The sequence below is a fragment of the Onychostruthus taczanowskii genome, unplaced genomic scaffold, assembly GCF_017590055.1.
Source record: "Onychostruthus taczanowskii isolate IOZ18803 unplaced genomic scaffold, ASM1759005v1 scaffold86, whole genome shotgun sequence".
In the NCBI taxonomy this organism is placed as follows: Eukaryota; Metazoa; Chordata; class Aves; order Passeriformes; family Passeridae; genus Onychostruthus; species Onychostruthus taczanowskii.
Genome location: NW_024506552.1, coordinates 2,826,503 through 2,853,469, shown reverse-complemented (window position 1 = coordinate 2,853,469; position 26,967 = coordinate 2,826,503). Strand labels below are relative to the sequence as shown.

The 26,967-nt window shown below is 46.4% G+C and overlaps 2 protein-coding genes across 8 annotated transcripts in view; one reads left to right on the top strand and one right to left on the bottom strand.

Moving 5' to 3' along the window:
• RCC1L (RCC1 like) overlaps window positions 1–15,994 on the top strand; it is a 19,477-nt gene extending 3,483 nt beyond the window's left edge. The window contains exons 3-12 of one of the 4 annotated variants that reach the window (XM_041425026.1): window positions 578–706; window positions 1,550–1,616; window positions 2,684–2,735; window positions 4,259–4,343; window positions 5,373–5,554; window positions 6,981–7,065; window positions 8,089–8,262; window positions 9,591–9,676; window positions 11,204–11,254; window positions 15,922–15,994. In XM_041425026.1, coding sequence (XP_041280960.1) covers window positions 578–706; window positions 1,550–1,616; window positions 2,684–2,735; window positions 4,259–4,343; window positions 5,373–5,554; window positions 6,981–7,065; window positions 8,089–8,262; window positions 9,591–9,676; window positions 11,204–11,254; window positions 15,922–15,948 — 938 coding nt within the window. In that variant the 3' untranslated portion in view covers window positions 15,949–15,994. Of the gene's footprint in view, window positions 1–577; window positions 707–1,549; window positions 1,617–2,683; window positions 2,736–4,258; window positions 4,344–5,372; window positions 5,555–6,980; window positions 7,066–8,088; window positions 8,263–9,590; window positions 9,677–11,203; window positions 12,527–15,921 lie in introns of those variants that run through there. The other 3 variants (XM_041425027.1, XM_041425028.1, XM_041425025.1) reach the window with 3 other exon arrangements.
• The window catches only part of CASTOR2 (cytosolic arginine sensor for mTORC1 subunit 2), a 124,691-nt gene continuing 113,469 nt past the window's right edge, over window positions 15,746–26,967 (bottom strand). For all 4 annotated transcript variants that reach the window (XM_041425030.1, XM_041425031.1, XM_041425032.1 and 1 more), the window contains one exon: window positions 15,746–26,967. In XM_041425030.1, coding sequence (XP_041280964.1) covers window positions 26,902–26,967 — 66 coding nt within the window. In that variant the 3' untranslated portion in view covers window positions 15,746–26,901.

Here is a 26,967-nt window from a genome sequence, read left to right as displayed (position 1 = left end):
TTCTGCAACTTACTAAATCTTTGTAAAGTACAGCATGTCTTTTTTCATAGACGTTAGGTATCTTATTCCCTGTGGGCCTAGCTAGTCTTTCTTGCATTCCTTATTTCTGAAAATGCCTGTAATCTACTTTAAGATTTTTTTGTTTACCTTTCCTGATACATTTTTGTGATTGTTGCTCTTGTACCTTGTTTGCAATATCCCCAGTTGCACAGAATGTTTGTGCATGGTATTAAGCTTTAGTAATCCAGCTGTATTCACTGAAGTGGTTGAACACGTGGGTGAAAGCCTCAGTTTTACAATTCTGCCACCTGAAGGCATAATAACATTCACTCTCTAGTTATGGTGGACTTTTGTTTAGGCAGTGATTAGCTTCAGCTATCTCCATAGCTTTTATCTTCTCCTTCCCTCTGTGATAAATCCCTGTCAGCCTCTTTGGTTAGTGTCTTGGCTTTCCAAAATGTATCTGCTTGTGTAACAAAGCAGAAATGAGTGTGTGAATGTACAACAGGATCAGCAAATGTATGTTAAATTTACTTTCTGGAAGCTACTGACTTAAAATTGTTCTCTTTTCCTTAAGCCAAGGGCTATGAATATGTCTTGGAACCATCTCCAATTCCATTACCACTGGAGAAACCACAGCAAACTCGAGTCTTGCAAGTGTCCTGTGGGAGAGCCCATTCCCTGGTCCTGACAGATAGTGAAGGAGGTACAGTGTTGTTTGTGCTGGTGATCTCTGTGGGTGCCTGGCTATGCTTTTACTAAAAGCTTGAAAAAAATTGTCTTCTCTCCTTTAGAACTCTATCCCAGGTGGGCTGCTTGCACTGTAAATGGGATGCAGGCAGCTGTTGGCCTTTGTGGGATTGCTTCTGTGAGGGAAAGCTGTGAGCCTCACTTGGCTCAAGTTGTAAATGTGTTGGGAGCTTTTTACTACAGGGTTTGTTTCTCTAACCCCAGGCCTGGTGAGTGCAGCCTGTTTGTCTTGTTCACTCAGATGTGTTTTTGAATGCAGATTTGGGTGACTATGCCAGTACTCCTGTGTTACTTCCCCTTTAAGCCCCAGAGTACTGTATTTATAAAAGCAATTAATTAATTACTAGTCCTTTATAGAGAAGATCCTGTTTGTGAATTGTCTCTTCACATCTCTGGGAGCTCTCTGGTGCAGTGGCTTCAGTGCAGCACCAAGTGATCCAGTGCAGCTTCTTAGTGGGTGAGCTGGTTGTTTCATTGATTCCCACTCCTGTGGGAATGCTGATCTGTTTCTCAGTGTCTTTGACAGTGGCAGGATGAACTAGGCAGTTCCCACTGTGACAGACAGCGGGCTCCAGGTACTGCTGCTGTGCCTGAAACAATACTGCTGGCTGTTGCAGGTGAAAATTGATTCAGTCAATTTCATTCAAATGGACTTTGAAAAAAGCTTATGCCAATTTTTACATTGCTGTGCTCTACCTTTCAGACTTGGAACTGTGTGAAAATATTTTGAGAACCTGAAAAGAGGCTTTCAGGGGATTGGGCAGTAATAAAACTAGTGTGTTTTATAATTGTTTTTCAGTTTTCACAATGGGAAACAATTCTTATGGACAGTGTGGCCGGAAGGTTGTTGAAGATGAAGTTTACAGGTGAGAATTCAAAGATCCTGAACTTTGTTATGGTTGGAAACGTAATTGCATGAAAACAACCCTGCAGAAAAACCTGAAGGTGGAAAAGGTCTGGTAGTATAAGCATGCCAATTAAGATTAAGGAGTCTGAGAACAGGCTTTGGTCCTGCAGGCATCATAAAACAGCCTGACTTTGAATCCACGCTGGGCACTAGCACTCTACTGACAACATTCACCAGAGACAAAGGAATGTCAGCATGGGACAGTTCTTGCAGGGCATAGTGAGAGAACCCAGCCTTCATAAATTGCTTGAGGTAATTGGTGTTAGTAGTTGGGCTTTCTCCCTTTAGCTGCTCAGAGTACGTGTGCTGTTCCAGAGGGTGTTAGAAGTGCCATTTAATTATGAAAGAGGCATCCCCTTGTTAAGTCTCTGCTGTAGCTGCCTCTTGAGTCTGTAGTGCTTTTCCTTCATTGAGCTTTTTGTGGGTTGCACCAAAGCATAGGCTCAAAGTGCTCTGTATGATAGAGTAAGTGAATAGTGGGAATATGTTGAGTTTCTGATTCCCTAGTAGGACCAAAAATTGCTCTGTCTGTGATCCACAACACTTGGTCTGTAAAGTTTGAGAAAATAGCTGTAATTAGGTAGCTTTTGTTAGTCTTGATACTGGAAGTCAGTCATTGAGTTGTTAATAATTCCTGGTATTGTGAGAAAATGACAGGGATGTTAGCCCTACACTGTGCTCTGGGATATCTGGTTTATCTCTAGCTAAGTGCAGTGTTTATCTGGGTACTGCAGTATTATGTAGTGTGTCTGCTCATTCTAGACTAGGGACTTTCTTTGAGGGTTGCCCCTACCCCCAGTCACAAGAGCTTATATTTTAAAAATGACAGTTCTTAAATAAAAGAATGTAGAATTATGTTCCTTCTTAGTGCAGGTATTTTGCAGTGAAACTACATGCAAACAAATTTCTCTACTTGTGGTAATAAAATGGCTTTCAGTAGAGGCAGGTTTACCTTTGTGTTTTTTTGCAGTCTTCTGAAATCCTCTGTGTTGCCTTTTCTCTTCTTGGTGCTTGTTTGGTGTCCAGTGGAAGCCATCTCATTCATCAGCTGAAGGAATTTGACAGCAGAGTTGTCCAGGTGAGAGGATCATCTGAGCTCAGTCCTGAAAATGGGTTGGGAAGCAGCTGAACCAGGCTCAGAGCGTGGCAGTCATTGGTTTGAAGCTGAGTTGAAGCCAGTAACAAGTGCAGTACCCCAGGGATCTGGGGTCCAGTCCTGTTCACATCTTCACTAGTGATCTGGATCACAGAGTGTTCCCTCAGCAGATAGCAGATGATATAAAACTCTGAGGAGTGGCTGATAAACCAGAGAGTGGTGCTGCCATCCAGAGGCTGGAGAAACAGGCCTACATGAACTCATCAAGTCCAGCAGTGGAAATGGCCAAGTCCTGTTGCTGGTGAAGAGCAATTTCAGACACCACCATGGGTGACTGTTTGGGAGGCAGCTGTGTGGGAAAGACCCTAGGGTGCACCAGGCTGCCCATGACCCAGCAATGTGCCTTGCTCTAGAGGAGGCTAAAGATCCCCTGGGCTGCAGTAGGAGGAGTGTTACGTGCAGGTTCTTCTTTTCTACTCAGCCACACTCAGAGTACTGTGTCTACTTCTGGGCTCTCCACTGCTCTTTTCCTGTTGTCATTTCTTGTTCCCTTTTCTCACTTTTATATTGCTTAGGAGTTTAAATTTTGTCTTTGACTTTCCAGAAATGAGCTGTGAAACCATCCAGTTAGACTAGCCAGCACTAGGTCAGGTTCCTAGGAGAGCAAGGGGCTGCAGGGCAGCAGAAACACCTGCCATGGCTCCCAGGCACAGGAGCAGTTTGCTGGTCTGTCTGTGCCCCTGTAGCCATACAGGGGCATATATTGCTCCTGTTCCAAGGAAGGGTCATTCCTCTATGCCCACCTGATGAGACTGTGCTGTGGTTCATCCTAAAACTGTTTAGAATTAGGCTTGTAAAACTTCTGTTTGGACTTGTCATGGTTTTATTTTTTTTAGGGGGATTGAATACTTGGTACCTGTTTGTACTTCGATAATAGTGGTTATGCACTTAATATTGGTAGTCACTTCTTAACTTGTTGACTAAATCCCTTTAATCTTTATTTAATTTTTAATGTCTGCTTTTGAATGGCTTTTTCCTTGGCTTTAATTCGTGCCAAGCCTGTGGCAGACACGATGGCTAGTTCAACATAAATGTAGATTTGAGAACAGCTGTATGCCTCGAGCACTTACATGGCAAAGAATCCATAGCAGTTTGTAGCTGGCATCAAGAATGATGTGGTTAGCATCCTGTGAAGGGAGAGCTCATTTACTCTTTGCTGCTTTTGTGTTGTACTGCTGAATCGAGCTTTCCTTCCTTGTTTTGGATCTTAGAACAATTCAACTGCTGCATCACTTTCCATAAAGAAAATTCTGCTGTTTTTTGTGTTGTATCTTGTGGTTCTTGGCCTTCCCTTTCTCAAGAGCAATGTGATCAGGAGAAAAAGGTCAAAATCTGAGCTGATGGACATCATAGAGGTTCATTGCTGAATTTGTCTGTCAGTAATGCTTCACTAAATCAAGTCTGAACATGTAACCTTTCCTGACTGACTTCTTGTTTGTGTGCAGGTTGTGTGTGGGCAGGACCACAGTCTGTTTAGAACCAAGAAAGGGACAGTCTATGCATGTGGATGGGGAGCTGATGGACAAACAGGTAGGAACTCAGCTCAGCTTGCTTTTTAGGGAATTGATGAATATAGCAAACTGTCCTAATTGAGGAGTTGTGATACATATTTGTCATGTATGTGTGGACAGAAAAGGGCTGCTAATGTTCCCAGTTGTGTGTAGATGTTTTCAGGACTCTTGTGTAACCAGACTGAGACAATCCGGTTCATTTTTTGAGGACCTTTAGGATGCCGCCCTGGCGATCCAAGCATGCAGTTGGAGGAGAGTGTATCAGCTGTTTAAAGCTTCTGAGGGGATGTGGAAGTGACATGGACAGCTTTGCTCTTCAGTTTGGTGGCAGCTTTGCCTTCCTGATTCTTGTTTTGGGGTCTGTTCTGCTCTTTTGAACTGAGGAGCGCCTTGGTTAGCTGTTGCTGTTTTAGCATGAGGTCCTTGGGCAGGCCCTTTTTGTGGTGGCTTTTGCTACAGAGAACTTCCTCCTCACAGTCATTGCTACTGTTTATTTGTTTTGCTGCTCCCAAAGCTGAGTTCTTCCCATGATTCTTTTGTGCCAGTGTAGCATAACTCAGCTGTCATCTACATTCTGGTCTCTTTTCCAGGCAGAAACTTGTTGTGTAAAGTGTTTGCTTCCAAGCCTCTTTTGCCATTTCCCCTGCTGTTGTCTAACTGATTGCAGTGTGCTGTCACTCATGGCTCTCCTTGCAGAAGACAGGATGGAGCCAGTTTGTGAAACTTCATCCCTGTTGGCATACCTGCCTGGCTTGGTTATTGTTCTTCAAACACTTTGGTCCATGCAGACAAGAGATATGAGATTCTTCAGGGTGTGATTTTATAAAGTTGTTGTGTACTCCAGAGAAGTGGCTTTGGCTAGGGGAAGTTGTGTTTGCTTGTGTCTGCTTGTCTGTTGCAGCTGGTGGATAGAAGCAGTATGGACAGAAAGATTTATTTCAGAGGAAGGGCGATTTTGTTATAGCATGACAAAAATGGTCCTATGTAGGCATTAAAAGTGTGTCTGGAAAAAAAATTCTTCATAATCTCTACTTTTTTGTCCTTTCAGGTCTTGGACACTATAACATCACCAGTGTTCCTACTAAGCTGGGTGGTGACATTGCTGGAGTAAACATTGTCCAGGTCTCTTCCTATGGGGACTGTTGTCTGGCTGTTTCAGATGAAGGAGATGTCTTTGGTTGGGGAAATTCAGAATACTTGCAGTTGGCTTCTGTCACAGAAGCCACACAGGTCAGTTGACCTGAGGGTGTGTTTTTATGTGTTTCAGTTGAGCTGCTGGGCACAGAGTTAAAAATTACATGTTTCTCCCTGTTCTGGATTCTTTTGACAGCAGGTACAAATACCACTAGCAGGCTGCTTTTACATAATCTTACAAAACCAACCTGACAGGTTTGTGTAGCTTTAGGGGGCAGTATATTTCCCCACTTTGATAGGCAAAGGTTTGTGTCACATCACCCCAGTTTGTTAGCCTAAGAACTCCATATTTTTTTCTCCAACCTATGGACTTTGCACCAAATTGAGACCCACCTCAAATGCTTTTGCTAATTTCAGGACAGGAATTAGTTTTTTGGCTGGCTAATAATCTAGGATTTCAAGTGATCCTACTTTGAGCGTAGTGCTGATCTAGATAGCCCTTGGAAGTCCCCTGCAGTCAACCTTGTGTGCTTGTGAATTTGTCATGGACATCCTTAGTGGCTTTATAACTGAGTCCTGAACAAATTGCAGTGTCTCACAGATAAAAAGGTTTTTTGAGCAAACTTACATGGGGCGTTGATAGAGTGCTGTCTTCACACTAGGCATTGTACTACTGAGGTAATTAGGCTGTTGCTCTCATGTTACAGCTATTCTAGGAAATGGAGTCAGGAAACTAATCAATAATAAAGCTACTCTTGGCAGAAGGCTAAGAGCAGACAATTTTATTAGAATAGCTGTAGCAAAATTTTAGAAAGCTTTGTTTCCTGTGCCTCTCCTCGTGTAACCTTAGTGTAGGGCTAAATGCTGAGACCCATAAGGCCTGAGGACAACAATCAGATTATGCAGTGTAGCAGTTTTCCTGGCTGGGTTTGTGAAGTAGGTCTGTGGTGTCTGAAATGGATGAATGGCACATTTTCCAAAAATGAGAGTCTTAGCTAAAATATAGATGCAGTCCAAAGTGTAAAATGGCAGAGCTATGAAAGTAAAGATTGCTCTTTACCTACATCAAGCTGTGTATGTATGTTGTGTTGGACTGTACCAAATAAGTACCATTTTCTTTAGGTAATTTTTCCCTAGTATGTTAAAAAATGCCACTGCAGACTGAATTGTAGTGATCTAATCCAGTGTAAAGACTTGAAGGCATGCTTGCCTATTGACTTCCCCATTGTGTCTGACTTTAAAAGCCAGGGATAAGAAGCACTTATTAGTCATTCTCAGCCTTGTTGCCATGCATGTAAGCTTTCTAGTAGGTAACTTTTTCCACCTTGTTCTCACATAATGAATTTCATCTAGATTTTTTTCTTAATTTGGGGACTTGCACTTATTGTATTATTCAGGCAATAAAGGTTGTATCAGGAATCCAGTGTATGTAAGCTTTAACCAGAACTAGAGAACAAGTTAAAATGTATGTCTAGTTTGCAGTTTACCTTGTCTCTAACAACTCTTCTGCAATCTTGTACAGGTGAATGTTCCCAGGCATTTGCCATTCAAGATTGGGAAGGTAAAGGAGGCTGCCTGTGGAGGGACTGGCAACATTGTGCTAACAGGTGAGTTCATTTCCAGAATCATTCACTTTGGTGCAAGGCTGCGCAGTAGGTGGATTGTAACATTATGAAACAAGTATCTTGTTTTCTGGAAGCAGGGAAATACTGTGGGAGGAGAACTGGGAGACTGAGAAACACGATTTAAGAATGTACTAGAGGAGTTGTTTTCACTAGTGCAGAGCATTGCTCCAGTGTGTGCTGTTGTGAGTGCTTCTGCAGACCAGAGCAAGAGCATGGCAGCTGTTTGCTCTTCTGTCTTTTGCTGGTCATACTGATACAGCCTATAATGAGTGTGGATATAGGGAGGAAGTAAGGCAACACTTGAGAGAAAGTAGAGCCCTTCAGACTCCACATGAATCTGACATGTTTATAAATAATCAACTAGGATGGAAAGAAGAGAGTTCTGAAAACAGTGGAACTGTGCAGCAGGTCCTTAGTGACTGTTCTTTGGACTGTCAGTGTCTGGGGAGCACAGCTGGAGGGTTGCTGCATGAAGGAATGAGGGAGGGGATTGTATTATTTTGTTGAAGGATTATCTCCATGTAGATGTTCATATTTATAATGGTGGTATTGTGATGACCAGAGCTTCTAATATGAAGGGACCAGAGCTAGCTGACATAGAAATTCACTCTTTCTGACACTGTGCAACTGTTGCCTTTCCCAGGCACCCAGCTTAAGGCAGAATGCCAGGCAGTGACATCCAGTTTGGGTGTGCATCAAAGAAGAAAGCCATGATAATAAACTCTCACCTCTGTCCCATCAGTCAGTATTTTATCCAGCTCACTCTTGTGTTGGCATTATTTCCCCATGAAAGTTCTGCCTAGGGGGCTTGATTTGCTTGCACAGCTTAGAAAAGATTGAGACATTTGGATGGGAATGCATTATTTGCAGATTTTAAATAATCAAAAAGTGTTAGACTGAGTAGGAAGACAGGAAAGTATCCTTTGGTTCTGATTAACTTTTGGTTGTGGCATGAATTTCACAAGCACAGACTTTCTTACAGAATGTGTTCTTATTGTAATACAGAAGAAGGAAATGTTTTTGTCTGGGGATATGGAATTCTTGGGAAAGGACCAAACCTAATAGAGACAGCAGTGCCAGAGATGATCCCACCCAGCCTTTTTGGCTGGTCAGACTTCAGTCCAGACACCCGTGTTGCTCACGTTCGCTGTGGCCTCAGCCAGTTTGCAGCCCTTACAAGTAAGTTTCTCATCCTGCTCTCATGGAGAGGTCATGTTGCTGTGTTATTGACAGAAGAGAAAAAAAGCAAAAAAAAGAAAAAAAAGAAACCAAACCAGAACAAATCCAAAACAAAAAGAAGCCCCACACCCAAAAAAATGCACCCATCTTTCTTGAAACTGAAGGCACGCCGGAATGCAGCACATGTACAGGTGTCAGCATGGTTCCTGGCATGTGTTTTGTGCTAACTTATGCTTTAATTAAGAAAGTGTAATTTGTCTTAACACAAAAACGTTTCTCATACACGAAATTCAGAAGATTGTTTAATTTTCCTGTATAGAATGAGTCAGTCTGCTGCACTTTAGCAGTTTAGAAAATGAATGTGATGAATGAACAAACTAAAACTGAGTCTAAATGAAGCTAGATATCAGAGTTTCTTGGCATTTCTGCCAACTGAGTTAGCAGCCTGAGGTGGCCAGACCCAAGCATTTAATATGCAAATGTTGTGATGCTGTGCTCTGTGCACCCTGTGTGAGTTCCCAGCCTTCTAAAGGTTTGAAATTTGAAAGTCTTTTAAAATCAGGCAGCAGTTTCAGAGATCCAGCTGGCAGGAGGAAAAAATGCCAGGGCAGAGTCCTTTGGGACAAGCAGTATGTGTGACACTCTCAGTTTGTTTGCAGAGTGCTTGTAAGTGGGCTCCCCTTGGTATTCAGAATGAGTTAGAAACAGTGTTTTGATTAAACAGTTAATCATACATAAAAATTATGTTATAGATTGTGTTCTGGTTGTTTCTGCTGTGGTGCTGATCCAAACACTTCTGAGATCTGTTTTCCTGGGGAGTTCAAAACTCTTCAGCTCTGTTGAACACCAATTTTTGCATTTTCCTAGCTGTCATTAGAAGGTCACTTCTTTCAGACAGTCAAATAAGCAGTCTCCAGGTGATGGCTTGGGACAGATCTCACTGCCTGGCTTACTGGATTTGCTCTGGTGGTAGCTGAAACAGATCAGCTGCAGTTTAACTTTCAGCACAAATTATTCACTTCACAAAAGATTCCCTGGAATTTCTGCTGCTGCACTCTTCCTTCAAATAAAATTCTAAAGCAGGTGGTGTAAGGGGGGAAAACAAAGACTTGTGCACAGAACTTGTTTCTTTTACTGCTCATTAGGCATAGTTTTGTCCAAACACAAGTACATTTATTGTACATTGTAGTAAATCTGGTAGCTGTCATACTGCTTGTATAACCCTGTGTACTCCCAGAAACACTGTAGCCACATTGGCCAGCATCACAAATAGAATTCTTCCTTTTTAATGACTCTGTTCTTTTCTATTTTTTTTTCCTCCTGTCTAGACAGAGGAGAACTGTTTGTGTGGGGGAAGAATCTAAGAGGGTGCCTGGGAACTGGAAGAATGGAAGACCAGTATTTCCCATGGAGAGTAAGGATGGTGTATTAAGGCCAAGAGTATATACTTGGCTAGTTTTTGTTATCCTGAGGGCAAGGATCATCATTTGCTCTGTGGTTTTGTTGAGTAATTCTCAAAGGAGTGGAAGGCTAAGATGACTGTAGAAGTGCTTTGTTTTCCAGAGGTCCTGGGAATGGAGGTGTTCAGTAAATGTTTTAGTCTGCTATGCCAGTAATGATTTTGAATCCTAAAACAGCATCTGGTGCTGTGCCACCACATCTGAACAGTTTTTATCTCCTTCCTGTCCACCATCATCTGCTTGCTACCCTTCCTGCCTCTTCCTTCCCCTTCTAACCTGCTCTTCTGTTTGTATGTGCTGCAAAGAAAACCATCAGTACTGGTCATCTGTCCAAATCATTACTCACCTAAATTAGGTGAACATTCTGGTCTGTAGTGGCTGCAGGTCCACATGGTGGTGGGCTTCCTTCCCATCTGTGGTGGTGGGTCACTGGAGTGACTGTCAGGTTATCCAGAAGATCCTTACTCACCTGTGTTCACAGCTGTCTCACAACGCTTCCAGTTCCACTGCTTCCTCCCAGATGGCTCTGAGAGCCAGACTCAGTGCATGTAGAAGAGTCTTTGGTTCTGGAGTTCAGCATTCAGCCTAGCAGATGCTCCTGGTCTCCATGAAAGCCAAGCAGGAGATGAGGGAGGCAATCAGTTGGACCACCCTAGAGTCCCTGTCTGTGTGTCTGAACTTGCTGTAAATGTGTTTCTGCAGTATGCTTTCTTCTTTGTGTAAAAATGAACAAAACCAGACCAGCTCTGGAACATTTGCCTAAAATCACAGTGCTGTGGCTGGAATTTCTGAATTCATTTCCCCAGATGTGGACACTGGGGGTTATGCTCTTTCAGGCAGCCAGCTCCTGTCTGACAGTGCTGTGGCAGTGTGCCAGGATCCTTGTCTGTGACCTCCTGCCCTAGAACTAGCTGCTGTTCTCTCTCTTGGCTCTGAGGAAAAACTTGCTTTTTTAGACTCTGCTTTCCTCAAGTTTGAAGTCAGTTTTAAGTGGCTGATAAGTGACTAATAAGCTTCAGGAGTGAGGAGCTGGTCTCTTAGCATCCAAGCACAAGCTGCCTTAGGCTGAGTTGAGCCTTTGCCTTGTTCCAGTCCTTGCTGATGAAAGAGGCAAATCCCTGTGGTGCTTGGGCAGATCTTCCCAATGTCCAGATTATGCTCTGTTCAGTCATGCTGCTTCTGCTGCTGAACAGATGGGCTGAGGCTGCAATCTCCTCCCTGTCTGCTAGTGAGCCTGCTCTTCTTTCTCCTTCCAAAGCTTCATGTGCTTCTGTGAAGGAAAGAGAGGAGTATTTCACAGCTCAGTGCACAAGCCTGCCTGGTGCTGAATCTTGCTTTCTGTGTTTCCTAGTTGGCACTTGCATTGGTACAAATCCCTGTGAAACTGGGTGGCATGTTGAGTGGAAGGAGGATGAGAAACAGGAAATGCCAGGTGTGAAGTACCAGCTTGATAACAAGGCACTCTCCTGTGTTTCGTGCAGGTGACTGTACCCGGTGAGGTGGTGGATGTGGCCTGTGGAGTTGATCACATGGTAAGCATGGTCAGGTCTTTCACCTAGGAATGCTGCTGGGTCTCAGCACTGCACCAGGGCCATGCAGGGACTTGGTGACAAGCTTCTTGGAAAGGAAAACTCATTTTAGGAAACCAAGTGACTGGGAGCAGTGACAACCATAGCAGTGTCTGGGTGTGTTATCATCCCTGCATCACTGGAATGCTCTGGCCTGGCTGCAGGAAGGAAGCACATTCCCTGAGGAGTGTGGAAATGCAAGGAGTGCTCTGGCTGCTTCCTGATGAGCTCCCAGAGGATCTGAGGCCCAGCCCCACGCTGGTGAGCCCCTCTGTGCCTGAAGATGAAGAGCATCTCCCTTAATGAAGACTGGCATGGGATGAAATCTACAGCACAGGACATTGATATATGGACATTTCCTGTCACCAGCTCTGGAGTGTCAGTGTTGGGCAGAGCCAAACTGTTTCTCAAGGGAAAAGTTGGGTGTTTTTTAATTACTATTATGTGGAAGAGAGGTCATGCTAGGTCTTGAAGCCCAGCACAGCTGTCCTGGGTGGCCACCCTCAGCTGCACTGTGCTCAGGCTGTTGTCCTGTGCAGAAACTGGATGCACAGCCCTTGCCTGGAGGCAGTGATGTATCTCTGGGCTGTTGAAGGCTTTCTGTGTTAGTGCTAAAGACTGAACACCAAAGGAACACATTCAAAGAGTGAGAACCTATTTGCAGGGGTAAGTACTATCAAATAAGACAGCAGGCTCTCTGTGCTACAGGAGAACAGATGGATGGTGACAGCAGCCAATGTAGCTTATTGAGGGGGGCTGGAAACAAAGCCCCTGATCAGCTGCCTGCAAAATCAGTGCTCAGGCGTGGATGTGAGCAGTGCTCACTGCCCCTCAGGTACCTTTTTATCCTTTTGCTGATCACACATCACCATCTTTAATATTTTTTTTTGATTTCCTACACCCTTTCTGTTTGCAGAGGTGTGGCTCTCAGTTGCAGTTAGCTGGGGATTTCAGGGTTGCCTAGCAGGGGAAGGAATCTTAATGGGTAAGAAGCAGAGCTTCATTCCTTGGTGCCTTCGTAGCAGTAAGGTGATAGAGATGGGATGCAACAGCTGTGTGTTTCTGTGTTTCTCACTTACCCAGTCTCACACCCCATGTGGGAAACTGCCTCCTGTGAAACACTCCAAACATCAGGCAGAGTTGTGTCTTTTCTCTCTGTGTGGGATACTTGTAGTGTGCAAACTATTTTGTGGAATCCAAGCTAGTAGATTTTTAATAAAGTGATTATAAAATCTTTATCAGTAGTAATAGGAATGTTCTTGAGCATGATCTGCTCATGCATTGGTTGGATCTACATTTGAACTGCAGCATTTTGGTTCAGTTACGTGACAGGAAACCACTTCTGTCAGCTGAGCCAGTTCCATACCTGCAGGATTTATAGGGTTGTAGTCAGGCATTGCAGCCATGGCCCCATGGCACACCACATATATTGGCTTCATTAGATGGAATTCTGTACCAAAACTCGGTGTGTACACTTTACCTTGATTAAATAAGTTTTGAAGGGTTTGCATAAAATATAGGAAAGGTGAACCAAAGGACATGGAAATAGAGACACATCTCTTGAGTTGTTGTTGATGTTCCTGTGTAACAGGTATTGCTGGGTGGGTGAGGCAGAACAGAAAGCTGCTGTGAAGCTGGCAGCCTTCACTACTCTGAACTCCCATTTGGTTGGCTTTAATTTATGCCTGATTCTATGTGCAGCTTGGGCAACTTGCAGTGCCCAAGCATGTCTTGTTGGCCTCATGGGAGTAGGTTTACCCTTTCAACTCGAGGAGGCTTATTAAACCATGGAAAACATGTACAAAAACTCTGGTTAGAAAGGTGTTACAAACAATTCCTTTCATGAATGTTGCTGTTGAGGTGGCTGGTCAGTGCTGGGCTCTCAGCTGCTCTCATTCCCAGCTGTTTCCCAGTGCACCTTGGGGCTGGCCCTTCTGAAGAGCTGGGTTCAGTCCTTGTGTTGCATTCTTGCTGTACAATAAATTGCAAATCCTTTGTCTTGATGAGATGCCAGTGAGGTCTTCAGCCCTAAATAGAGGTGTTGTATGGCTTAATGCAGTGGGGTGTTTGTGCCTTCATTATGTGCTTGTGGGCATTCTCAGACATGTTGCTTGGTGGAAGCAAGGTTAGTGGCAGTGAGGGCAGCCTGGCAAGCACCAGCACTTAGCCATGTTTTGGTTACAATGTGGGGGAAGCATTTTGATCTTAGCCAGGTGTCCCCCAACCTGCTCTGTCATCCCTCCCCCGTCAGCAGGACAGGGAGAGAGAATCTGAAGGAAAAGGTGGGTTGGAACAAGGACAGGGGACCTGTTACCATCATGGGCACAGCAGACTCACGCTGGGGAGATTATTTATTGCCAATGAAGTAGAGCAGGGTAATGAGGAATTAATATGTCTGAATAGAAGTCAAACAGTGCCTTTCCCACACATCTCCCTTCTTCCCAGGCTCAGCCCTGCTCCTGACTTTTCTACTTCCTTCATCTCCTCTGCTGACCCTTGTATTTACGTGGTTGTCTCTCACAGATTCTTACTCCTTTCTTCTGGCTGCTGCTGTGGAGCAGCAGCATTTTTCCCCATTCTGAAATACAGTTCTTTGAGAGCTGCTCCTGCTGATGGCTCAGTGTCAGCTCAGAAAATTAAAATACCCTCTTCCCTGCCACACCCCCGTGTCTGTTGAAGGCAGATCCAACCTGTGTGGGTTATGCTCCTGCAGGATCAGGGCCACACAGGAGCCCAGCAGTGCTGGAGTAGCTTCAGGTCACAGGTTTGTGAGCTGCAAAGCAACTTTGCATCATTTTGTCCTTCAAAGTATGGCAAAGTAGACAGCCCAAAATATACCAGCATCCCTAAATATACCTGCAGTGAGGGAGTGTATGGGCCAAGGATGCGCATGGGGAGCAGCTCAAATTAGAACTAGAATAACCTACTTGATTTGGCATTGATTACACGAGTGATTTGCCCTCAGATCAGCACTGTGCTGGTGTGTTTGGCTTAAAATAGCCCAGAAGGGCTTCAGGATGGTCCCATGGTGCAGAGCCCTGTGCAGGAACAGCTCCAAGCACTGCAGTGGCCCAGCAAGGTTGCCACAGTGGCTGAGGACTGCAGGAGCTGCAGGAAGGATGGGGAGAGGTTCAGTCCGTGTGCTCCTGTGCAAGCTCAGGCCTCCTCTCCCCACCATCCCAAGGGGTCCTGGCAGTTCCCTGCTGGAGAGCTGAAGCCAGCATGGCCCCTGGGCTGCCCTGCAGCCCCCACACAGCAAGGCTGGTCTCATCTGGCAGCAGACTGACTGCCCCACTGGGGATAAAACACATGAACACCTGTAAGACAAAGATTATCTTAGGCACTTGCTGTGTTACAACAGACTTTTCTCTACAGGATCCTTCAAAAACAGATGAGTCAGAGAACTAATAATTAGCCTTTGGCATTCAAAATACTCCTGAAGCAATATTACTTCACTGTTCTTCATCATAACTCATAAAATTATTTTTGTAGCATTTTTTGCAAGGGGCTGGAATCTCCCCCCATGTCCCTCCAGTGCCCCAGCACCTCCTGCTCAAAGGGGTGAGCCCGGGCAGGTGAGGTGAGAAAAACACTGATGGGAGAAGGCATCAGTGTGGTTGGGGTCTGGACACCAGTTTAACAGCCTCAGTCCTCTTATTGACCTTGAGATGCCATTTGCTTTTGTGGGGAATTGTAGGCAGTGTTGAGATTGTGTGGCAGTGTCTGTGTTGATTTATTTGGGTTTTCGTTTTACTTGGATTAAACCCTTGAGGCAGTGCTCTGCATTAAGGCTGCATTCCATATTAACAATCCTCAGTTAGTTTCTTACATGAATGTTTTAAGTTTCTTACATGAATGTTTTAACTCTTGGTCACGAGAGTAAACAATGGATTACACTACACTAAAAAGGAGATGCCTGCCTTGACTGCAGTTTATGTAATGAGCTGCTTCCCTTTACACATCCACTATAAATGGTTAGAACTGTAATAGGCTGATGATATGTCTGATTTCACTGTTTTTCTTGCATGCTTCACACAGGTTGTTCAACTTTTTCTTGCAGACCATGTGCCTGCCCTAAAATAGTGCATGAGGAGGCTGAGTTTGTTCCCCTGCCACTGCTGGGGTGCAAGGCTCTGGGGGTGTCCTGCCAGGATCTCTGGGGGGGCTGCCCAGGCATCTTGCACTCTGCATTGAGCAGGTAAAACTACATCTGGCAAATGCACTTGCAGCATCCCACTGATTTTAAAGGAAGAGGATAGGGCAGGTTTGGTGGTTTCCAGAAAAGAGCTGGAGGATGGAGGTGGCAGTGGGTTCCATCTGTAGGGGTACAGTGCACCCAGAGATGAGACCTGGACACCAGAGAGGCTCAGGGATGTCTGCTGGGCTTCATAAATTGTGTGTGTGAGTGGCACCCAGTATGGCTGCAGGTGAAAGAAATGAGAGTTACATCTTACAGACAGTGCCAAGCTCTGCTTTATTTTCATCAGTTTGATCAGTACAAAAGCAGACAGCATAAGTTTCACTTTTTATTCTTTTTCAGTTTAATTACTTTACAAAGTACAAAATATACTGTCATTTATTTTGGAACATTAGGATTTTTTCTTTTTTTCTGTTTTGTTTTTTTCATACAGTACATAAATCTCAGCTTTTCAGCATAAGACCAGCAAAGAAAAGCAGCATGTGCACTTGCTGGGAAAGCAAAGCAGCCACTTCTCAGCGCCACACAATGTCCAGTGCATGATCCCAAGCTGCTGCCACCACTCCCTGTGCCTGCTGGTAGAACATCCCCCCGTGCAGAGGTCATGAAGGCAGCTGATGCATTCAGGCTCCCCTGTGCCTTGTACCCCCAAGCTTGCAGGAACTGCCCACCCACACATGCAGGGCCTGGCCCCACTGAGCCCATGGGCACATGGCAGGTGCAAGCAGCCTTTCCATGGCTGCAGCCCAGAGCAGGAGGTGTACCAAAGGCCCCTGCATGGGCAGGATTCCCCCACCCTGTCTGTTTATGTCAGGTCTGGTAATTAAAGGGAAATAAATACACTTGTTTTTCTACCCTCCCCAGTGAAAGGCTGCATGGGGTTTCTGAGAGGTGAGCAGGAAGGAGAGGCTGCAAGAGTTTGGGGTTCCCAGCCTCACTTCAGCCTGTTTGGTGTGTGTCTGAGGCCAAAAGTGCTATTTCACTTACAGAGCAAATGATACATAAATAACTTATTAAATAAAAAAGTCCTAAAGATTCGTGTTTCCTCCCCAGGCTGGCCAGCACAGCTGTTCTAAGTGGCCAGGGATGAGAGCCAGACCCTGATCCAAGCTGGGCAGCTTCTGCACCAGGAGCATCTCTGCTCTCTTGGCAGTTCTAGAAATTTGGGTTAGTGTTGTGTAGGTATGCGGAGGGAATCTGGGCTCCTTTGGAGTCCATACAAAGGGGAGAAAGAAATAAATGCTCAGACTTGTTCAAGCCACTTGAGGCACTGATAAAGTGGTGCTGTGCCAGCCCCTTGTAACCAGCCCTGAACTGCAGCAGTGCAGTGGGGCTGTGACCCGCCTCTGTCACCCTGCAGGGTGATGGCTTGCTGAATCTTAGCCCAGAGAAACCAAATTAAAAATCTGCCCTAAGCACCAAGGAGGAAATGAAGCTCCTCCTCCCTCTGTGCAGCTCTCCCTCAGGTTATCCCTTCTGGCTGCCCACGGTGCCCAAACTGCAGGAGCCAACCTGCCAGTGCCAGACTCACTGCAGGGTGGGGCTGCAGATGTGCCCTGGGCACCAAGACCCAAATCCCAGCAGCAGCAGGAGCTGCTGATGGCTGGGTGGTGGGAACAGGTGAACATGTCAAGAAAATTGAGGTGATCACCCATCCTCTAATTCTGATGGAAACAAGAATGGGGAGAATGGGTTATGTAAGGAGTTCACAGTAAGGGAATGAGACAGGCTCTTCCAAAGGCTGGAACAGAGCTTCTGAAGCTGCATCCTACTGTGAGTTACTGCCTGGCAGCCTCCTCTTCTGCCTGTCCAAGAGCCATGGTTGTCCTGGTACTTGGGTCATCAGCAGAAGTGTCCCCTCTGTCACTGCCAGCCCCAGCTGCTGCAGAGGCAGTGTGGAGGAGGATGCAGTGGCAGAAAACTGTGGCTGCCACTGTGCTAGAGTGAACACCCTGCTCCTCAAGTTCGTGTCTCACAAGCCCCAAAGTCAAGCCTGGAGCCACGCACAAGGGAGGGATAACAATGCCTGGCCACAGCCAGCAGGGACAGGGGACACAACACTGCTGGCTGTGACACCATAGTCCTGGGCTGGAAAGAGGCACTACCCTGTGCATTTCCAGGCATTAACCTGGGCACTAATGGCACTTGGATGCAGTTCTCACACTATTATCAACAACCATTGGATTGGCAAGATTATTTTTAGCAGCAGTTGCAGGAGGATTTTGGGTGAGAGGTGAGGGCATGGATCCAGCCCAACCAGAAGAACCTAGAAGAGCCTGCCCTGGGATGCTGATTTTCTGCCATGGTATCACTGGAGCAGTTTGCAATTGGAGAACAAATAAAAACCTGAAGGAAGGAAGCACTGACACATGGGACTGGCAGGGATCTGGGTAGGTGGGGTTTGGGGGAGAACGAGGGCATGACTCATGTTTAATTCTATGATAGGACTAAAAAAATGGCTGAGGTCGTTGAGCTGGACCTGACAGTTCCTAATGGGTGAAGGAGAAATGAGGTGCTCCTCCTCCTGCAGAGCCACCTCCTTCATACTCTGAACGTCCTGCATCAGCACCAACTGACTGGCACAGGCCAGGAAAAGCAGAGGTTTGCTCCCAGGAAGGAAATGTTAAAACTCAGGATTTCTTCAAGAGCAGCCCTGGTTCAGTAGCCTGTCTGTCTGGGGGTACTGCTGCAGGGAAACATGCCGAGCCCTGGTGGGAAGAGTCCTGTGCTCTGTGCAGGTTGGTCCTGCCTAGAGGCAATGTCCTGCAGTTGTAAAACACCACCAGCTCTTCAGGTTATTTCAGTGATCTCAAAAACTCAACCCCATCCAAGGCTGGCATTAGAAATTGCAAGAAACACCTACAACAAAGGCTGTAGATTTTTTTCTCCTTTGCTCTTCGTATAGGAACCTGTCTCCTTCTTTCAATGTTCCACATGGCACACACTCCTGCTTTTGCCACTGACCACAAATCCACAGAGGAAACTGCTGCTTTTCTTCAGCAGAAGGGAAATTCCCTTTGCATTCCCTCCCAGCTGATGGGAATGGCTCTGTGTGGGCAGCAGGGACACAGAGGATGAGGGAGCTCTGGTTACTGGGGCTCTCTCTCCCCTGAGACCTGGCCCAGAGCAGCATCCTGCTGGCCTGAGCCTGGGGCTGCTTCAGCCTTTCAGCTGGCAAATGGGGCTGAACTCCTCTTTTAGGGCCCAAAGGAGCAGTAATGCTCACAGCAGCCAACCTGGCCAGCGGGTGCTTCAAGCAGCATTCCCACAAGACCAGGGAATCAGGTACCTGTAAAATGTTTTTCAAGTAACAAAAGAGTGAATAGGAATCTTCAAGCTTATTCCTGTAACTACAGAAAGCTGGTTTAAATCCTCAGGATGCTGAAAAGGAGCAGAAAGCCAGCCAGAGCAGGGGGACTCTGAACAGCAGCCTCCTGTGGCATCTTCCATAGGTGCTGTGCAACAGACACTGCCTCTGCCACAGCCACACAAGGAGGGAAGAAGCAACCAGCCCCTGCAAAATGAAGGAAGAAAGGAGCCCTGGTTTTGGCATAACCTTTTAGGGTTGAGAGGACCCCAGTAAAACCACTGGGTCTGCCTAGAGAGGGACATGGCACCTGGTCAGCTCTCCTGTGGTACAGGCAGAGGACAGAGCCAGACAGAGGGGGAATGACATGCTCCTGTTCTGCTCTCAAACATATTTCAATCAATTTCAAAACATTTCAATCCTGCCAGATGCCTGATGGGCATCTCTGTCCATGTCTGCTCCAAAATCCACCCATAGTTCATTTACAGATATTTGCAGAAAGCTAAAAATGGATAAAAACAAAACCCCCAAGGAGCCCAGGGCATTAAACGGCTGTTTTGCAACTGTCCTGCTCCATGCAGCTGGGACAGTGCTGAGCTGGGCTGGCCATACTGGAGCTGTGTGCTGCCATCCCTCTGCCACTCCCTTCACCTTGGCCACAAAACCTGGGCACTCTCAGCTGGGAGGAGGTGCCAGGGGTTTGTGTTCCCTTGGCCAGGCCCGCTGCAAACTCAGGGCTTGCAGAAGCACAAGTCATGGCTGCAAGAGAATTATGGAGCAGGGGGAAGCTATTCCATGTAATCTGCAATAACAAGGTTATTTGTTAATTCATTCCCAGGCTTTGAACCTGAAATGAACAATGCTGTCTAGAGAGACCAAGAAAGGATCCTGGCTTATACATGTTCCAAAGGGGTATTGAACCCTAAAATTCATACCCTAAAATGAGAATGTACTTTGACACATACTTCATCCATTTCCCCTTCATACAGCAGGGGCCGTGCATTGCTCTGTGCTCACCAGAGCATCTGCAGAGGCTATTACTGCTGCAGCCAGGATTTGCTGATCAGCATCCAGAGCACGTCTCTCACTGCAGAACCCCTTTCTTTCCTTCACCTTTGCTAACGGGAGCTGGTGGTTCAACCCAGCTGTGCTTCATAAGGATTAAGTAAAGAAGGAGGCCAAGGACAGCAGAGTAACTCAAGATTATCTTCACAGTCAAGTGTTTCCCTTCCAGGGAGCCTGGGAAGGTCCCACACCCTTGTGAGGATGTGCAGTGTTTCCACACCAGTTCAGTGCTGCCAGGATGCCTGAGGGATATTGCTGGCCCCTGACATATGGCAGGGTGCAGACAGACAGACAGATGCACTCATGGGGAGAAGGCCTGGAAATCTGGAGGCAGGTTTGCACATTTCAGCCAATGTAAATACACCCCAGTGCATGCTACAACCTCTAAATACTATTGGCCAAGGATTACTGGGTTTTACTGCTGCAAATAATAAAAGTTTAATCCAATCCAATCCAATGTTTGCAGGCAGGACTGGAACAGGTAAGTGAGATGCCTTAAGCTGCTTACTGGAGATGTCCACAACAGTCAAAGCAACAGAGAGAGAAGAAATCCTCATCAGAAAATGACTTCTTGTCCTTAACAGAATGCTGCTGGGGGACACCTTCTTTCAGGAATTAGCAGCAATGCTCAGCCTGAGGCCAAACAAAGAATTTCTCCCTTTTCATTAACAGAAAATACCAATTATCCAGTGCTGACAGGAACACTTGTGCTTAGTGAGCAGTGACTGTACCAATGCAGGACTCAGCACCTCCCATTCATGTTGCTGACCTCTAAATTAAGGAGTTCTGATGACCTGGTGCTCTTGAACAGTTGTGTGGGTGTATGGATGGGGAAAACCACAAGGGTGGGAGGAACCCCTCTGGCCCCAGACCCAATACCATCATTACATCAAAACACACAGTGATTACTGGGAGTCTTCCCCAATGGACAGGCTGAGCATCAAGAGGTATTTAAGTACTGGGGGTTTAGAGGGGTCATGCTACCCACCCTTGCTGGGATGATGTGACTGGGACCAATGCATCCTCTGGGATACTGGGCTGAGCATGGAGGCTGGGCAGGGTGGGGTGATCTGTTTCAGTCAAAAAGAAAAAAGAAAATGCTTTGGTGTTCAAAACAACAAGCAGAACTTCAGTATCTTCATATGTGCACAACAAAAAATGAACATATTAATTCTTTTGCACAACTCAGCACTCCACCTATCCCTGTTCTCCCCTACCTTTCCCATGCCTGTCACTAAGAGGGATCTCTGCAGACCCTGCACGGCCACAGAATGGATGTGTGGGACGATGCCAAGTCAGACCTAGATGCCTTCTGGAACAGAGGAGCCTGGGCTGACCCGTGGCTGCTGCAGGTCAGCAAGGCCTGAAGCCCTGGCCCTTCTGCAGCCAGGCAGTCACAGCAACATCAGCTCACACCAGGGATGGGGTCCCTTTGTAAGAAAAAGCATTCAAGCTTTGTATAGCAAAGCTGAGAAAAGACAGAAAACCACTTCTCAGAGGCAGGCTCTGATCAAGCACGTGCAATTCAGCCTTTTATGTCCCAGACAGCTTCCCAACCTTCACGGGATGTCAGAGTCACTAACCCTCATCTCACAGACACCGTGAGACTTGTGGGGCAGCCAGTGGGGGAATGTGTCAGCAGCTCATGCCTGAAGGCAGCAAATCCTGCAAATGCAGTGCAATGGCAGAGCTCTGAGCAGAGCTGCTCCCTGCCTTGCCTCTCTCAGGGGTCTACACATTCCTTAAAGCATCAAGAGCACCAGGGAAACAACTGAGTACTTGGGGAGCTAGGCTGCAGCCTGAGCAACCTCCTCTGCCACACACTCCCTTATCCTGCACTGCCTTATTTCCTCCCAGTGCTGGCAGGACAAAACATCATGCTTCAGAGAAATAAAACCTGATACACTGCTGTTGGATGCTTTGATTGGCTGAAGCCATCAGGACCTCCCAGCAGAACCTAGAAGTTCCCACACCCAAATCTGCACGGCACATCTTAAAAAGTACATCCCTGCTCAGTGTCATGTGCTAGCCCAAAGCAGGACCTGACACAAACAAGCTCTTAGTGAGAGAGGAGGATTGATTCATCTCTGACCAGCAGCCTGTGCCCTGGGAATGGTAACAGAGAACTTGCAGTTTAAAACACATTTCAGAGCAGCAGTATGGTGAGTATGCTTTTTAAATGGCATTGTCATTAGGTGAGTCTACTTATGTCACCCACTGCAGGTGCCACTGTCTCTATGCTGCAGCAAAACCAAATATTTCCATTAAGGCCTCTCCCCATTAGGGAGGCTCATACATGCCATCTAAAGCACAGCATTGCAGAAACTCCAAACAATGCCTGGAAAGAAACTGAAGGCTGCACAAACCTGTGCAAGGGTGCATTTGGGGGGCAGCCTGAAAAATCAGCAGCTTCTAAGTGCCAAAAGGTCAGTAGCAAGGCAGCACCCCTCACCTCCCAGCCCCCTTTAGTGAAGTGTAACTGAAATAGGAAAGCAGCATCTTTCCCTCCATGGACCCTAACAGCACTCCTGGTCAGCAGAGATCTCCAGTGGTGAGATGCAAAGACCACACACTGCCAGTGACTGGGTTCAAGCTGGGTTCTTCTGCTTTTAACAGGAAAAGACCCTCCAACAATTACATCTATTTAAAAATAAGCCACTGATTTCAGCTCCTCACAGGCCAACAAATGTGAATTCCCCAACAAATACCAGAGCCCTGCACTAGCCAGGGGCTGCCACTGCAGACAAATCCACCAGGAAATCAAATCTTGCACATGCCCCAGGCTCGAGCAGAGAGCCTAGCCCAGCCCCAGCTGCAGGAAACCTGGAGGAGCTCCTGCCCTGCTGGGGGAGGCAGGCAGAGCTCTGTGCCTGCAGGAGCTGGAACCCCACTGGAAACCCCAGCCAGGGTCTGGGCAGGCACTGTGCAAACAGAGCAGCCCTGCTTACAGGCTGAGGCAATTTAGGGCAGCAACTAAAACATATAGAGAGGAAAAGGAGTGGATTTCCTACAGTCTCTGTGCTTGAGGTACCAAACTGGAGAGGAACAGAATTTTCTGAAGCAGGGAGGGAAATCCAATGCTGCTCCCAGCAAGCAGAGGAGCCCCAGCTTTGCTTCAGGTCAAATCCCTCCACTGCTGCTCTTCACTAAACATATGTAGAGAAAAAGCAAAAGTGGAACAAATATTGCCCATTACTTGACTTAAAAATATATGGTGAATAAATGTGTGTATACAGAACTCACTACACAGATGCACACACAAGGGTGTGTGCCCAGAGCACACACATGCACTGTATATGTGTGTGAGCCTATAGTGCCTGAGTGCACACACCATGTACAGGATACCACCCTAGAGACAAACATGGGTATTTATAGGTGTGCAATAGGGACTCACTGTGGATTTCTATGGAAACACTTAGGATGTATATTTATGCACACACTTGCTCAGTAGAAAGGAATTTGTAGTCACATTCTAATTGGGTTGAGGGAGAAAGACAAAACTCTAATAACACAGTTTGGAAAGGCTGAGGCTTCTAACAAAATAAAGGCCTTGGAGAAAGCTTATCCCTTTCTGCAGGCTGGAAACTTTTGCATTTTGCTGTTTGAATTTTGTGAGGAGACAGGGCATGGGGAGGGGCCTGCAGCATTGAGGCAATCCCTCACTACAGCAGCCATGGCCAGGTGGAACTGCCCAGAGAGCTGAGCAGGGATGCTGAGGGCAGCTGCAGGAAATCCAGGCACCCAGCCCAAGGGTGTCCACGGAGACATGTTCCTCCTTTATCCACACAGGACTCAACAGCAAAATGTCAGGGATACTCAGATGTATTATCATAAGGAAAAAAAGGAAAAGACTCTTCCTTTTAAAAAAGGAAAAGTCTCCTTCCCCACTTCAAAGGCTGTGTGCTGAGAGTGGGAGCTGTGGAGCAGCTTTAAGAGCCCCCCTGCTTTGGGTTCACTAAGCACTGGGGTGTCAGTAGTGTGGTGGTATCATTATTACTATGAAAATATTTAATGAAGCCCCTACAGAGCCCTTCCTGCAGTGTAGGTCTCACATGCAGCACTACTGTGCAAGCCTGCATTGATCCTGACTGCAGGCTGGTGCAGGAACAAGGTTCCACCAATTATGGCCACATTTGGAGTATCTCAGCTCCCACCAGAAAAAATATGAAAGGAATACTAAAGGGAAAGCATCAAGTTGTCTGAAGCAATCTTCTTGGATGTCAAGACAAAAAGATAAAAGGAAATAAAAAGGTGAATCCAAGGATGGTGGCAGTGTCAGAGTCCCCCAACAGCATTTTACATCCTGTGAATTTTTCAGGCCAACTCTCCCATGTTGGGACATTCAACCTTCCTTTGGAAGGTTTCAAATACCACAGATCTTTCTACAGATTTCACAAATATAAGGCTGATTCCCTTGGGAAAAAAATTAAATTACAAAAATCAGCCTCTAAAATAGCCTGAGTGCAATGTTAGAAAATTAAAACTAATTTTTTGTTGTTGTTGTTTTCATTTAAGGCTCAGTAAAGTTGTTGCTTGTTTCAAGTTACTTCCTTCCTATCCAGGCTGAAGTCCTTTGGAAGCAGCACTGGCACATACACAGCAACACTTGGTACTCTCTGATGCCAAACCTGGCATTTCCCAAAGGCTGGCAAAACCCCAGAGCAGAAGGCAGCCTGTCCTGATGACTCTGGCATGATGGCACCATCCATGCACACAGCTAAAACTCAGCCTCAACTCAGCTGAGCAGAAACCTTGGCTGGCAACTCAGCAGCTGAACAGCACCTCAACATCCCACTCCCCCAACCCTCTGACAACATCTGGGGTGAAAAGCCACCTCTGGCCTTGCTGCCCACTCCAGCCCAGCTCAGTGCCCACAGCACAGGGTAGAGCCACAGCAAACATCTGCAGATGCTTTCAGCACTGCACTGTGCCTGTCCTTGTGGCAGGACACCAAAGCATCTTTCCAAACAAGCATCCAGACATGCACAGTGCCACATCTAGAACACACCTTTAGTCTAGAAATCTGGAATGAATACAAACATATCATGGGACAATTTTGAAAACCCATGCAAAGGAACAGCAGAACATCCTGTTTGGTAAAACATGAACATGTGCCCCAGTGTTCCTCAGCAGGGATGCTTCAGCTCCAGTAGGGCCAAGCAAGGAAAGTCATCCATGCTTTTTTCATGGATGCTCTGACTCATTGTCTACATGCCACAAAACATCCCACTGGTGAAAAATCAGATTTGAAACTCAGTTTGAGTCCAGCAGCATCAGAAACCATAACTGCTTGGCCCTCCAGTACTGTGAATGCAGAACTAATTAACCAGCTCTGTGTGTGTATTTGTCCTACACACCAGTAAAAACCATGCCCATGGCATGATCCCAGGTGTTTGCTTACTGCCTCCAGATTAAACCCTGGCTCGCAGCTGTATATGGCATAGCCTCAGGAAAATCCTGCCAGAGGCTGTCTCTGAAGCATGGCTGGAAAGCCCTCGGGAAAAAGGCAAGATCTGCAAATTCTTTATGTTAAGCCTGAAGTGGAAGAAGTTAAGAATTAAGATTACCAGCTGGGGCTGGTAATCACAAGAGCAAGGTCCTCTGCAGACAGCTTCTCCTCTCACCAGCCCTCGCTGCATGTCACAGTGGAGCAGAGTGCTGGCACCCACACCCTGGGTAACACTTCTCTCCCAGCACTGCTCTCTGCTGTCCTCCACAGTGGTGGCAGTGGCCATGGCACAACCTGGACACAGGTGCCACTGTGGGCCTTGACGCCAGGCTCCTGCTGGCCCTCAGCCGTGGTACAAGCCAGAGAAAACACACTACTGCTTCCCCATGGCAAAAGCCCCATCATCTTCCTGTGCAGGACCAGATGCCAGCAGGTTTTAGGCATTTTCAGCACCACTTTACTTTCCCCAGGCAGCAGCAATTTCTACCTGTGTGATGAAAAACTGCAGGAGGGTCCCCACAGGACTCAGGCACCCTCCTGGCCCTAGCAGAGGGAACCTGCTGCGGCTCTTGGCCAAGGTGGCCTGGATGTGCAAGAGCAGCTACCCAGGGATCCTGGGCAATCCTTTATTTCCCCATGTGTGCACACTGGATGGAAAAAAGCTTGAGGCGACCGGAGAAAAGAGCCCTTCCTCCTCTTGCTGGCCCTGAGGAACAAGGGCTGGGGGAAGGCTCTGATGTGGGATAAGGGGACAACAGCTGTCCTGGAGCAGGGGATATGGCAGGAGAATACTCGGAACAGTGAGGGAGTGACTGGAAAAAATTGACCCAAACCAGCCAAGTTTCAATGCAGACACAAGTCTGGGTGACACCACCTGCCAGGAGCTGGCCAGAGCTGAGCTCCCCTGCCCAGGCTTTCTCAGAGCAGCCAGGCTTTGACAACAGGGAGAAAGAAAAAGGGAAATGTCAAACAATTGGATATTTTCCTCTTTTCCAACACCAAATTGTTCTGTCAGCGGAAACAGAACCCTCTGCATCCTATCTCAACACAGGCAGTGATGGACAGGCCTCAGAAGTCTGACGCAAGGAGACAAGCCAGTACTATGCGACGTCTTTTCTGTTTAATTCCATATTTCACTTTGTTTCTGCTGTTCAGGGCTCTCTGAGACAGCAGCCTGTCCATCTGCTCTTGGCCCCCCCCACTGCCCTCACAGTGTGCCCAGGGCCATCCGTGCTGGGTGTCCCTGGGTGTCCCCAGGCAGCTCCTTCCACACTGAGCACAGCCAGGGTTCACTTCACCTCGGAGCTGAACATCAGGAAACCATACAAACTCCCTCTCCTCCTGCCCCTCAGTCATAAATTTAATAAAATAACAATAATAATAATAATAATAATAACAATAATAATAATAATAATAATAATTAAAACAAAGGCTTATTGGAGCTGTTTCTGCTCAACTTTCCACAGTCTCTTTTCATGTCACTCTCTGTAATCAGATTTTTCAAGAAATACTGTGAGAAAAAAAGAATAATAATAATAATAATTATTATTATTAGAATAATAAAAAGCATCTGGAACCAGCTCAGAAGATTTCTAATGCTTTTCAGCTTGACTGACTTGGAGTGCATTGACCACACCATTTATATTTTCTTCAGGTAC